This window comes from Phocoena sinus, chromosome 4 (assembly GCF_008692025.1).
Source record: "Phocoena sinus isolate mPhoSin1 chromosome 4, mPhoSin1.pri, whole genome shotgun sequence".
Classification (NCBI taxonomy): domain Eukaryota; kingdom Metazoa; phylum Chordata; class Mammalia; order Artiodactyla; family Phocoenidae; genus Phocoena; species Phocoena sinus.
Genome location: NC_045766.1, coordinates 11,449,380 through 11,462,964, shown reverse-complemented (window position 1 = coordinate 11,462,964; position 13,585 = coordinate 11,449,380). Strand labels below are relative to the sequence as shown.

The 13,585-nt window shown below is 40.1% G+C and overlaps 1 protein-coding gene across 1 annotated transcript in view; it reads right to left on the bottom strand.

The window, feature by feature from the left end:
- Nucleotides 1-9,816, bottom strand: part of COL6A6 (collagen type VI alpha 6 chain) — a 117,545-nt gene extending 107,729 nt beyond the window's left edge. The window contains exons 1-5 of the mRNA XM_032630447.1: nucleotides 9,756-9,816; nucleotides 6,862-7,449; nucleotides 4,977-5,597; nucleotides 3,339-3,899; nucleotides 1,618-2,175 (exon numbers count right to left, since the gene is read on the bottom strand). Coding sequence (XP_032486338.1) covers nucleotides 1,618-2,175; nucleotides 3,339-3,899; nucleotides 4,977-5,597; nucleotides 6,862-7,449; nucleotides 9,756-9,816 — 2,389 coding nt within the window. The remainder of the gene's footprint in view (nucleotides 1-1,617; nucleotides 2,176-3,338; nucleotides 3,900-4,976; nucleotides 5,598-6,861; nucleotides 7,450-9,755) is intronic.
- Between the last annotated feature and the right edge of the window lie 3,769 nt (nucleotides 9,817-13,585).

Here is a 13,585-nt window from a genome sequence, read left to right as displayed (position 1 = left end):
CAAGTCCCATGGGTCGCAGTATAAATCAGCCCCTTATTTCTGCTGAACCTAAGTTTTATCAATTCCCTTACTCTGCAGTCTCCTAGGAACATGTGGGTGACTACCCTATTTATTTCCTTGGAAGCATCCATTGCTCAAGTTCCTATATTATATTCCTCCTTTATAGGATTTAATAAATATCAACATGTTTTTATAAAGATTATCTCATTTTATGTAAGTATTGATTTTAAAAAATTGTAAAATGAACAAACATGTATAGCGGATGTTAGGTCAAAGGGGAGACACCTTGCCCAGGAGGTTATACCCCTCTATCGCCTGTCTCAGTGGACCACACATAGCCCCCAAACTCAGATTATACAAGGCTGGGCCCCTGCCTCAAGGTGAAACCGACTCTGTGATGTAATTCATGCTCCAGTGCTCCCCGGGGGATGAGGCTGAAGCCAGACTCTAGCTGAGACCACCTCCTTGCTTAACTCTTACCCATGCCCTGTCCTGCCCTCCTTACTTCTCTTCTGAAAACACCTCCCCAATAAATCAAAAAGTCTACAAATAATGAATGCTGGAGAGGTGTGGAGAAAAGGGAACCCTCCTACATTGTTGGTGGCAATGTAAATTGGTGAAGCCACTATGGAGAACAGTATAGAGATTCCTTAAAAAACTAAAAATAGAGCTACTGCAATCCCACTCCTGGGCATAAATCCAGAGGTAACCATAATTCAAAAACATACATGCACCCCAATGTTCATAGCAGCACTGTTTACAATAGCTGAGGCAAGAAACAACCTAAATGTCCATATATATAATGGAATATTACTCAGCCATAAAAAGAATGAAATAATACCATTTGCAGCAACATGCATGGGCCTAGAGATTATCATACTAAGTGAAGTAAGCCAGATAAAGACAAATATAATATGATATCACTTATACTGTGGAATCTAAAAAGAAAAAGATACAAATGAACTTATTTACAAAACAAACCCACAGACAGAAAACAAACTTATGGTCACCAAAGGGGAGGAGGGGGGGAAGGGATAAATTAGGAGTTTCGGATTAACATATATACACGACTATATATAAAATAGATAACCAACAAGGACCTACGGTATAGGACAGGGAACTCTACTCAATATTTTATAATAACCTATATGGGAAAAGAAACTGAAAAAGAACATATATATGTATGTATGTATAACTGAATCACTTTGCTGTACACCTGAAACTAACACGACATTAATCAACTATACTCCAATAAAATTTTTTAAAAAGCAAAAGCAATAGATAAATAAATAAATAAATAACTTCCACAAGAACTCCTGACTCAGCTTCTGCTTCTAGGGAACCAGACCTAAAATCCAGTACGATACTATTTTCCTTAAATGGAGGATTCATCACCCTAGTGCTTTGTCTACGAAAAGGAAAGCATCTAGGTGGATCAGAATTGTTCCTTACTGTCTAATTTAACAGTTCTGTTGAGGAAACTTTCATTTCTATAAGCAAGTCAAAGCCACTAGGATACAATGTTCAAATAGTAGTCTGCTTAGTTCAAGAAACAATGACTAACATGTATCTGTGGCATTTGGATAATCCCCCTATAGTGAATATGCCCACGCCTACCTTCACGGGGGCTGCATATTCCAAAAACAAGGTCGTCTTCAATGTGTTGCAGAATGTCAAAATTCTCAACATAAAAAACCATCTCTGGCCTCCCACTGATCTCCTCAAGCTGGGTGACATTGGAGCCAAACACCCCCACGGAGTAGATAATTATGCCTTCTTGCCGAAGTGCCACTGCTGGGTCCTTGACTGTGTCCTGAGCCTCACCGTCCGTGATGAGAATGAGGAACTTCCTGACGTTGGGCCGGGCCCCCTTGGCAGGGCTGAAGTACTGAGACACGAAGGTCAGGGCGCTACCGGTCAAGGTAGTTTCTCCAATGTGAGCCATTCGGTCTATTGCATCTGAAATTTCCCCCTGGGACATATATCTGTTGAGCTGAAACTCCTCCTTATTGATGTCACTGAACTGGACTACACCGATTTGCACCCTATCTCCCCCAATCTGAGATTTGCTCACCAGGTTTTTCATAAATGTTTTCATTTTGATGAAGTTTTCAGGTCCTATACTGCCAGAACTGTCCACCAGAAACATGATGTCGGCCTTCATCTCTTTGCAGGCTACACAAGAGAAAGGAGATGGGTTATTCAAGTTGGCTTTGTGTAAAAAGATTAAGAGTGAACAGAAAAACCCAAAACACAAAAAATTCTATATGTAAGTTAAGCATGTACTTGGTAAGGGCTGTTATCAGGTAAATAATGCATTGAAGGCAATGAGAGGGAGCCTATTCTCTTTGTTATTTAGTAATTTGCTTTAATATGTAACTCAGGGTTTCTCAGCCTCAGCACTACTGACATTGTGGGCTGGAAAATTTGTATTGTGGAGGGCAATCCATGCACTGTAGGATACTGTAGGATGTTTAGCAGTATCCCTGCCCTCTACCTGTTAGATGCCAGTAGTGCTGCCCCAATTATGACCACCAAAAATGTCTCTAGACATTGCCAACTCTTCCCTAAGGGGGCAAAATCACCCCTGGTTGAAAACTACTGATCTAACTCTAGAAGATTTCATACATGTTTTATCAAAAAGCAATTTAAATAAACCTGTAGTACTCCTTAAAATCAGAAATCATTTGATCATATTACACAGGCAGTATCTAATCATAGATCTATCCTCACAGGGATTTGTGGGGAGAAGCTAATTAATACTTATTAGAAGCTAATTAATTAGCACTCCCCTAGTTATCACCACCAAAATTGTCTCTAGACATTGCCAACCATCCCCTGAGGGGGAAAAATCACCCCTAGTTGAAAATTACTTATCTAGCTCTAGAAGATTTCATACAAATTTTATTAAAAAGCAACTGAAATAAACCTGAAATATTCTTTTTATGCTTCAGATAATAATAATTAGAGCAACACTATAATGGGCCCTTCATTTTGTTCTGGATAATAAACAGCTCCACGAGTCAATGAATCTCAGCTTGGTCATTTATGCTGTTTCTGCACACCTGCAGCGTCAAACACTGCAGAAAGCAGATGCAAATTGTTATGTATAGGATGGATAAACGAAAAGGTCCTACTGTACAGCACAGGAAACTATATTCAACATCCTGTGATAAACCATAATGGAAAAGAATATGAAAAAGAATGTGTATATATGTATAACTATACAGCAGAAGTTAACACAGCATTGTAAATCAACTATATTTCAATTAAAAACGAAAAATAAATACTGCAGGAAAGCAATTTGGGAGCTGAAGTCCAAAGGCAAGGAGTCCTACCTTCTTCGGCACAGATTTCTTGAACAACCTGGTTTCTTATGTCTTTCAAGGCATCAAAGTCATGCACATAGTACACCCGCTTCTCCTCGCCTGCGATTTCTCGCAGCTGTGTCTCGTTGGCCTCCTTGACCCCAATGGCATAGACGTGGATGAGCTCCTCTCTCAGTCTGTTTGCGGGCCCCAAGATGCTGTCCTGGGACACACCGTTGGTCAGGACAACAAGGTGGCTTGGCACTCTGTTTTCCCGCTGCCTCTTTGCTTTCTGCAGCAGCCCCAGAGTGAAGTTCAAGGCTGCGCCTGTGTTTGTGTTCCCGCCCAGCTGCCTGATGTTCTCGATGGCCTTTCCCACATCATGCTTGTTGGTGTATTTACTGATCTCAAATTCCAAGTCCCAGCGGTCAGCATACTGGACAGCCCCAACTCGCACCTTCTGGGGAGCGATGTTGAACATCCCTACAACCTCCGACAGGAAGGTCTTCATTTCCTGGAAGTCCGTGGCCTGGGTGCTCCCAGAGCCATCGATGAGCAGATAGATGTCTGCTTCCTCAGTGTCCACACAACCTAAAATGCAACACGAAAATTGAGTGTGGCATTGGGGCAAGTGGGACAGAGACACAGGGGCAGGTGGGAGGAAGGGCAAACACCAGCCTCGTCAGACAGAAAAATGGGAAACAGTTTCTCCATGTTAAAGACCCAAATGAATTATCTGTGACAGTTTGAGATGATTTGCATCAAGAATCAGAGTCAATCTGGATGCAGTAAAAGATTAGAAAGAAAACATGAAGATGCTTTTTACAAGTCACTTCTCTTAGCAGGGAGTAACTGCTTAGCAAAATGTTAAGTGGTGATTTGCGAGCTAGAGAAGGTAGCATTTAACTGGACATGGTGGACAAAGTGCTGTCTTTCTTGAAATCTTGAACAAAGTATTTACTCTTCATCCACTCCTGGTCAGTTAACACAACCAGGGGTATTGTCAGTGGCCTTATTTATGCCAGGCAGTGACACTTCTGCAGTCGTCATGCTGTAAATATTTGTTGAAGGATGCAGATATATATACGTATTGCGTGCACACACATAATTTATGAAAAATACATGTGTATGTATGAAATATATGAAATACATTGCTTTCTGTCTCTCTCTAAACTCACTGATACTAGAATAGTACCTCCCAATAAATTCATTACTCTGTCCTCAATCCAAATCATGCTTCCTGTTTATTCTCTAAATTGGAATTTGAGGCTGAGGGAAGAAGAGGAGGGAGAGAAAAGTACTCATACAAAAAAAAAAAAGAAAGGAAAGAGCAAGGAAACATGAGAGGCAAAGGTGAGAAAGGAAAAAGTGCAGAGTGGGAAATAACAAAGGAAGGTATTCTGGAGTGTTGAGAAGTAACAAAGAATCCAAGTAAAGCTGTGCAAAAGAGCAAATAAAAAAAGAAATCCTTTCTTCCCATTCCAACACCTCAATAGCTTTTATTCTCCCCCAATTTACGTTTCTTATTATCAAGTTAAATTAAAAAGTCAGGAACTCACTCTCCCTCCCTACATCATGCCTGCCAAGCCCTTTTGTACACAGAACACCTGCAAGACAAGAAAAAGGCAAAACGATGGGAATAATCCTTCTCTCAGCAAAAGGCTTTACCAGATTTGAGGGTTTCAGTCCTTTCGGAAATGACAGAGACTGTGTGTGTGATCTGGTTCCGCAGTTTCTTTAGAAACGTCTGGTTGTGGGCAGCCAGGTCGGAGAAGGTTTTCAGTTTGGAGATGTACTGCTTGGCAGGGTGAGATGCGATCTTCTCCAGCTGGGCGTCGCTGGCCCCGTCTATGCCCATGGTGAAGATGGTCACGCCCTGGCGCCGGAGGTTCACAGCAGCCTTGGTCACGTTGTCCTCAGACGGGCTGTGGGTCACCAGCACAGCTATCTGTGGCACCCCCTGATTCTTCCGACTGCCGTGCTGCACGCTGAAGACCTCCTTCCTGATCTTTCTCAAGGCAGCTCCAGTGTAGGCCTTCCCAGCCTGGGGAGAGAGGCTCTGTATATCCTGGAGAACCTCCGACTTGTTTATGCCACTGCTCAGTGGGTTAATCACCTTCGTCTCATTGCTATAGGCCACAAGGCCAACCCTCATGCAGTTTTCCTTGATGTCCAGAGCAGATACACTTTCTTCCAGGAATTCTTTAAGATAGTCAAAGTCCTCCCAGCTGCCGCTGATGGACATATCCAACAGGAACACAACATCTGCCACAGAAGGGCCTTGGCAAACTGTGGGCAAGGAACGAACAGGCAGAGTTTCAATTCAGCATCTCTGCTCAGCATTAAAAGACACGGAGAACTCAACCAGAACTTAGTTATGCCCTTAAAGATGGAAGGAGGTGTACAAAATGATTATGAAGCTGAGATCAGAGAGTCCTGGGTTCAAAGGTGGGAGCTTAGCTAACTTCCCAGCTCCAATTTCCACATCTGTAAAATATAGGTAACCATAATATTGATCTCATAGAGTTGTTATGGGGATTAAATGAGATCATGTGTTTAGCATGGGGCCTGGCACATAAAAGTCACTCAGTGAACAGAAGCTACTGCTATTGTATTAAAATCACTAATAAAATCAGTATTTATAGTCCAAACATTCTTAAAGGATGGTAATGGAATAGCAATTGACATTCCAATATTTTATTTGGGAAAGATGCTAGTAATAGGATTCCCATATTTTCATAGATTGCTACAAGAAAAGCAGCATTCTCCAGTATCAATAGACAGTTTTATATGTCATCTCACTCAAACTGACTTAACCAGACATAATGTGAGTTTCTTACATCACTTGTTTGGACTTGTACACTTTGAGCAAATTGTTTTTTTACTGGCTCTCTCCTGCCCCTCTCTTGGATGGTGTTCATAAACTCTTGGCCATTCTTGCTAATAGGAGAACACAAGGGGACAGACCAGGACAGCAGGTTGGAGTTGGAGCAGAACACGGGGAAGCTAATTTAGAACAGAGCTGCAGGAAGGGGCAGCACGGGACTGAAACCACACAGGCGTGGCTCTGACTCCAGACTGCAGCCTCGTCCAGGGCCAGGTCACATCATCTCTAAGAAGGCCCGCAAGTACCTCTCTGTGGAACAGAGGTTTTGGACTTCCTGAAGTTGTTTCAAGCTCTAACATCCTGTGATGACATTATATGGCTTCTGGAGTCAAGGATTTTTTTAGGAGCAAATCAACCTTTTAAATGAACCAGGAATAAAACTACATAGCAACTGAAGCCCAGGAAGAAAGCTCAGGCAGCTGGGAGCAGGGTGGAGGCAGCCTGTGAATGATGAGCAATAAGTGAAGCATGGAAAACCAAGGCTCACCAAGTTCACTGGATTTAAAAAGGCCACAATCATTCCAGAATGATTTATGCAGAATTTAACATCTGAAAATGCAGCCCAGCTTTTGGGGAAGGGGATGTTCATAGAGTCTCCATCCTCTCCTCTTGTTGATCTTCCAAAAGCATTTTATCATCATCCCTACACACGCGCCCTGAACCCACCTTCCACAAGAATGTCATTGACTGCTCCTTCCTTGTACTGAGCCGCATCCTTGAGAATCTGCGTCATGTTTTGGGAGAACGTGCTGAGGTCTCGGACCGTCCGGAGGCTGTAGTGGAACTGGCCTGTGGCCATGGCCTTCAGGGTCTCCTCGGACGCCCCCTGCATACCCACGGAGATGATCCTCACCCCGTCGTTGCGCAGCGCCTTGGAGGCCTCTTCCACGGCATCCTCAGACTCGGCTGAAGCCAGGACCACCAGGATCGGAGGAAACTGTCTCCTGTCCCTCCTGTTTGAGAAGTAGGTTGTGTGTACCTCCTGGAGAGTCTTACCAATCCTCAGGGAGCCACCCAGGAACCTGAAGTTCTTCTTGAGGTGGTTCAACATGGGGCCTCTGCTCTTGAAGGTGCTGAGCTGGAATTCTCTGTGGAGCCCATCACTGTACTGGGCCAGGCCCACACGGTACTTGTGGGCCTCTATGGGGAGGCTGGTGATCATTTTGTTGATGAATGTCTTTACAAACGGGAAGGATTTAATTCCCATGTGGTCAGAGCTGTCCACCAGAAACACCACATCGGCATACTCAGGGCCTACAAACCCATAGACAAACACAAACAAAGCAAACTTCAAAAATTTACTACCAAGTTTAATGCCAACCATATGGGAAAAACATTACTTCCCTCTTTTGTTTGTATTTGTAATATCTTTCCAATGCGCTGAAAATAATACACATTCTCTCAAGAAAAATATTGTTTCTTGGGCTGATTCTTTATACACCCTCTCATTTGAACTGATCATGAAATTAAGCATCACTTTTGCAAGGAATTAAGTAGAAATAGGTAAATATAAACAAGTTAAAAATCATGGGTTTTTATATGTTTAGCGAATAATTTCCCCGTGTCTTATTTTCTTTCAGAATTTGACCTCAATTTATATCAACACGATAAACATTTTCATTGAGAATCTAATCAAATCAAATTTGAATGGAGAAATCTAAAAAATAGCCTTTCATTGTGATTTCCACTTAAGCAAAGCAACAAGTGATCTGATTAACTTATAAACATATTAGTTTTGTAGTCAAAGTGTCAAATTGGTGAAGTTTAAAAAGAATCCTAAAAACCATAAATATGAGATTGCATTAATCTTTCTTAAAGTTATTTACAATATTTTTTCATGAGTGGGCATTATAATTGATAAATTTATTCTCACAAATGTAAAATGTGATAGAAACATTAGCATTCCTACCTTAAGCTAGGAATAGGATTATACTTTTAATTTCTATTAAGAATATAATTTTTATAGAGAAATACAATACTTTGCTGAGCTTTCAAGGCTTCATTTGATGCCAGATTCAATGCTAGGTATGTAAAATTATATTTTTATGTGATAGAGAGTTATTTGGTTCAAGCACAAAATATCACTTGCTCATGATCTGTCTGCTGGTTTGAATTCAGAGCTCTTACAACTGTTCTGTAAGCTCCATTTCTGGTCCAGGGAAGGAAGGGAAATATTTGTGTGTGTCTCGATGGTGTATGTTTAAGAAAATACAGTGTAATTGAACAAGTGATGTGAGTCCTGACTTTGTTATCAGCTAATTCTTCCAGCTCTGTCAAGCCATTCAATATACTTGGGCCTCCGTTTCCTCATATTTAAAATGAGTAGATTCAACTAGAAAATATCTAAGGTCTCTCCTCACTCTGAGTTTCTGATTATCTGAAATAGTCACAAGATAAATTCTAATCAAATTAAAAGAACTTCAATCTTTTCTTGTCTACAACTGTGAGGAAATCAGCTTTGGCACCCCAGCATGTTACTTCATTCTCTTTAGAGCAGTCTGATCAAGGCATAGTGGATAAAATCATTCTTTCTTTTCTTCTAAACAACATGATTTCAACCAGTTTGAGATTGCTTTGATGATCGTATAGCCAGCAGAATCTCAGGGGAAAAACTAATGGGATCAACATCTTCCTCCAAGAGAAGTCTGGAACCCCTCTGAGGACTGTCAGGTGAGTACTGCGTAGGATGGCTTGACTTGTGACCAAAAGTGACCTTTCTATTCATGGACAAATCCCCACATTTTGTATGGAGAAAAGAAATGTAGCCACTGGCACAGGAGGCATATTTAGGTTCTAACCAGGCCCATCACTATATGTGAACCACAGAACAACTGGGGAAAAAGCACTGTCTTTCTTTAAAAAGCTTAATAATAGGCCTAGTGAGATATCAAAGGAAGATGTTTGCAGGGCAAAGTCTAATCTGTCTCTCCAGAAAATTTGCTTCCAAGGTCAGAGTCCTTGAGAAAACTGTAAAAGCCAATCTAGGTGGCCCTGGACATGAAGCGACCAGTATAAGAACTGATTATTTAGGAGGTGGTAGAGGCTGTGAAGGCTTGGCCAGTATTTTGACTTCAAGTCCACTGGACATAGATTGCTGACAGTGGATGGCTCTGGAGCTCTCTCTTCAGGGTAAAAGCACTTTCTTTACAATAATCAGACACTCAGTTTAAACTGGAGCCAAATCTGGATGCTTAACCAAGACAAATGTTTTGGCACAAATGAATTAGGAAGAGACATTTCAAATTTTCCAGGCCTGAACCTAATGTTAAAAGAGAATTTTCATGCAACCTCCCAGAAGACCTAGAAGTAGTTGAAACTGAGGACAAGAAAATAGTTCTCATATCTTCCTATTGTGAACAAGGAATAAAATCCAGAAACAAATGATCTTCAAAGGAACACAGGGTGACATCAAAAGAAACTGAGCTGCCACTCCCACCTTTACTATCATCAAAATCAAAACAAAGCAAAACAAAACACTTAACTTTTAAGCAAGTCAAACTCATATATTATTTTCCATAATGAAAATTAAGGAAAAGAATTCTTTTCATTTTTTTCCTTACCAGAATGTTGGTTGACAGAAACATGGGAACAAATTATCATAAGGAGCAAAGTGAGCAGCATTTTCATATTATAACCTGAAAAATCACCAACTTGAAATCTGAAAAGGCAAAAATATAAACATCTAAAATTGTTGTGGATATTATTTGGAAATCAAGACTCAAACACATATGAGCACACAAAATTATATAATAAATTGGGTGAAGACAAGGAATTTCTGAGGTTCCCTGACCTTTGGCTCTGTGAAGTGCCTTGGAGAAAAATGAACCGTCAACATTTACAGAATCACAAAAGCTTCTCCTGGTCCCCAGACCCTGTAGAAACATGAGATTTTAGATTGTCAATGGAAGCAGCCAGATGCATTCTAGTTCCACCAATATTATGTGTCCCTACTAATCAATTTTCCTATAGCCTCATGTCACCCTCTGTCCACTCATTGCCAAGACAATTCAGAGTTCAGAGTTGGGACACAGTCTGAGAGCTGATTTGCAATTTTTCCATCATGAACATGTAGGTGTGTTTCATACTTGAGAAGTATTTCTAGATGTGGTCAAAATTCTCTTTTCTCCTTTTCCTACGTGATTAGAAAGGTAACTATGTCCCTTTATTCTTAAATTTGAGAGAAGACATAAAGAAATAAGTAGTGACCCTCCATATTGCATACGATGTCTTGGCCCTCAGAATGATGCAATTGGTACCATTTTTCTTCCAACAACCTAGAACCACATGAAGCAAAGTTTTCCAATTCTGGTTTGGCCTAAAGCATTTTCAGCCACCTTGAATTATTCGTTTCATGGGATAAAATAGGATATTGAAGATATTGACAATAAATATTTCAATTAAACAGGTTGGGCTCATTCATTCACTCATTCATCCACTGAATAAAACATGAATTGATCCGTGTTAATAAACTAGTATTTCTGTTTCTTGCTTAATTCGTAACCAAATGTGTATTTGATACAAATGGCCGTCTCATTCCTTGTCAGGCAGGCTCCTATTGCTTAATATTTCACCCTTTCAGAAAAGGGACCTTTGCCATGAAAAATTCCATCCCCACTTCCTCATCTACTCCATCGTCCCTCTGACATTCTGGAATTTGGGACTCTGTTCTGTTCCTTCATAGGAAGACTAGATGATTTAAACTTTTCAGGCTGTGAGTCAATTTATCCATTCTATTTCAGAGGAAATCAATAAGCTGGAAGGGGCCTTTAAGAGGTTGTTTTTAGTCCAACCTTTCATTTTAGAGGAACTTTGGTCCCAAAGTGGATTGTCCAAAGTGAAAACCAAGTCATACTATGTGTACAAATTTTCTACTAATGTGTATAACGATAATAACAAAGTCTACCATTTGGTCAGTCTTGACCATGTTCCGTGTCCTGTGCTAGCAGCTTTATACTTGTTCTCCTGTTTCATATCGATAGGAAACCTAGAAGCAGGTCATATTATTGTTCCTATTTTGCAGATAAGGAAACAGATTCATAAAGGGGAATGTGATTCAAGGTCACACAGATAAAATGGGCCACAGTTCAGACTAGAGCCCACATATATCCAATTTTAAAATCTGGACTCTCAAACTTAGTTCCTCTGCATCCCAAACTCAGTATTATTTTTAAAATTTATTTTATTGAAGTATAGCTGATTTACAATGTTGTGTTAATTTCTGCTATATAGCAAAGTGATTCAGTTATACATATATATTCTTTTTCTTATTCTTTTCCATTACGGTTTATTACAGGATATTGAATATATTTCCCTGTGCTATACAGTAGGACCTTGTTGTTTATCCATTCTATACATAATACCAAACTCAACATTATGAACACAAAAAGTGTCTCCAAGTTTTTTGGTTCTATGTCTCTTTTTCAAAGTATTAGGGGTTACTGGTACTTGTTTTCATGCCTTTTTATTTTTACTTTTCAAACCAGGGCTTTACCCTCTTCACTTCTTTTCTGTCTATATTATGAACTTTATAAATGAGTGCTATCTTTAGGAGTTATGAGAGATAAGAGACTTTAGTTTACTCCATAGGATAAATGCCAAAGACTGGAAGAAATTAGTACTGAATGGAAGTTAAAACCTGGAGAGAAAAGTGAGGGTTACCTAAGGCCACAATAGTCTCAAACTGTATGCAGCATCTGGAAATTTCGCCATGCAGGTGGTCAATACTACTGATATATTAAAAGTTGAGTTCCTTGGGATAGCGTTTTGTAAAACAATTTTCTTTTTTTTAACATCTTTACTGAAGTATAATTGCTATACAATGGGGCGTTAGTTTCTGCTCTATAACAAAGTGAATCAGCTATACATATACATACATCCTCATATCCCCTCCTTCTTGCGTCTCCCTCCCACCCTCCCTATCCCACCCCTCTAGTTGGTCAAAACGCACCGAGCTGATCTCCCTGTGCTATGCGGCTGCTTCCCACTAGCTATCTATTTTATATATGGTAGTGTATATATGTCCATACTACTCTCTCACTTCATCCCAGCTCCCTCTTCCCCCTCCCTGTGCCTCAAGTCCATCCTCTATGTCTGTGTCTTAGTTCCTGTCCTACCTCTAGGTTCTTCAGAATTTTTTTTTTTTTTTTAGATTCCGTATATAGGTGTTAGCGTATGGCATTTGTTTTGCACTTTCTGACTTACTTCACTATGTATGACAGTCTCTAGGTCCACCCACCTCACTACAAAAAACTCAATTTCGTTTCTTTTATGGCTGAGTAATATTCCATTGTATATATGTGCCACATCTTCTTTTTCTTTTTAATAATACTTTCTGTATTTAATTACTTATCAAATCCTATGTAGTTTTTTAAACATCTTTATTGGAGTATAATTGCTTTAAAATAGGGTGTTAGTTTTTGCCTTATAACAAAGTGAATCAGCTATACATATACATATATACCCATATCTCCTCCCTCTTGCGTCTCCCTCCCACCTTCCCTAACCCACCCCTCTAGGTGGTCACAAAGCACCGAGCTGATCTCCCTGTGCTATGCGGCTGCTTCCCACTAGCTATCTATTTTATATTTGGTAGTGTATATATGTCCATGCCACTCTCTCAATTCGTCCCAGCTTACCCTTCCCCCTCCCCGTGTCCTCAAGTCCATTCTCTACGTCTGCGTCTTTATTTCTGTCCTGCCCCTATGTTCTTCAGAACCATTTTTTTTTTTAGATTCCACATATTTGTGTTAGCATACAGTATTTGTTTTTCTTTCTGACTTACTTCACTCTGTATGACAGATTCTAGGTCCATCCACCTCACTACAAATAACTCAATTTCGTTTTTTATTATGGCTGAGTAGTATTCCATTGTATATATGTGCCACATCTTCCTTATCCATTCATCTGTTGATGGACACTTACGTTGCTTCCATGTCCTGGCTATTGTAAATAGAGCTACAATGAAAAATGTGGTACATGACGTTTTTGAATTATGGTTTTCTTAGGGTATATGCCCAGTAGTGGGATTGCTGGGTCATATGGTAGTTCTATTTTTAGTTTTTTGAGACACCTCCATAGTGTTCTCCATAGTGCCTGTATCAATTTACATTTTCACCAACAGTGAAAGAGGCTTCCCTTTTCTCCACACCCTCTCCAGCATTTATTATTTGTAGATTTTTGGATAATGGCCATTTTGACCAGTGTGAGGTGATACCTCATTGTAGTTGTGATGTGCATTTCTCTAAAGATTAGTGATGTTCAGCATCCTTTCATGTGTTTGTTGGCAATCTGTATATCTTCTTTGGAGAAATGTCTATTTAGGTCTTCTGCCCATTTTTGGATTGGGTTGTTTGTGTTTTTGATATTGAGCTGCTTGTAAGTTTTGGAGATT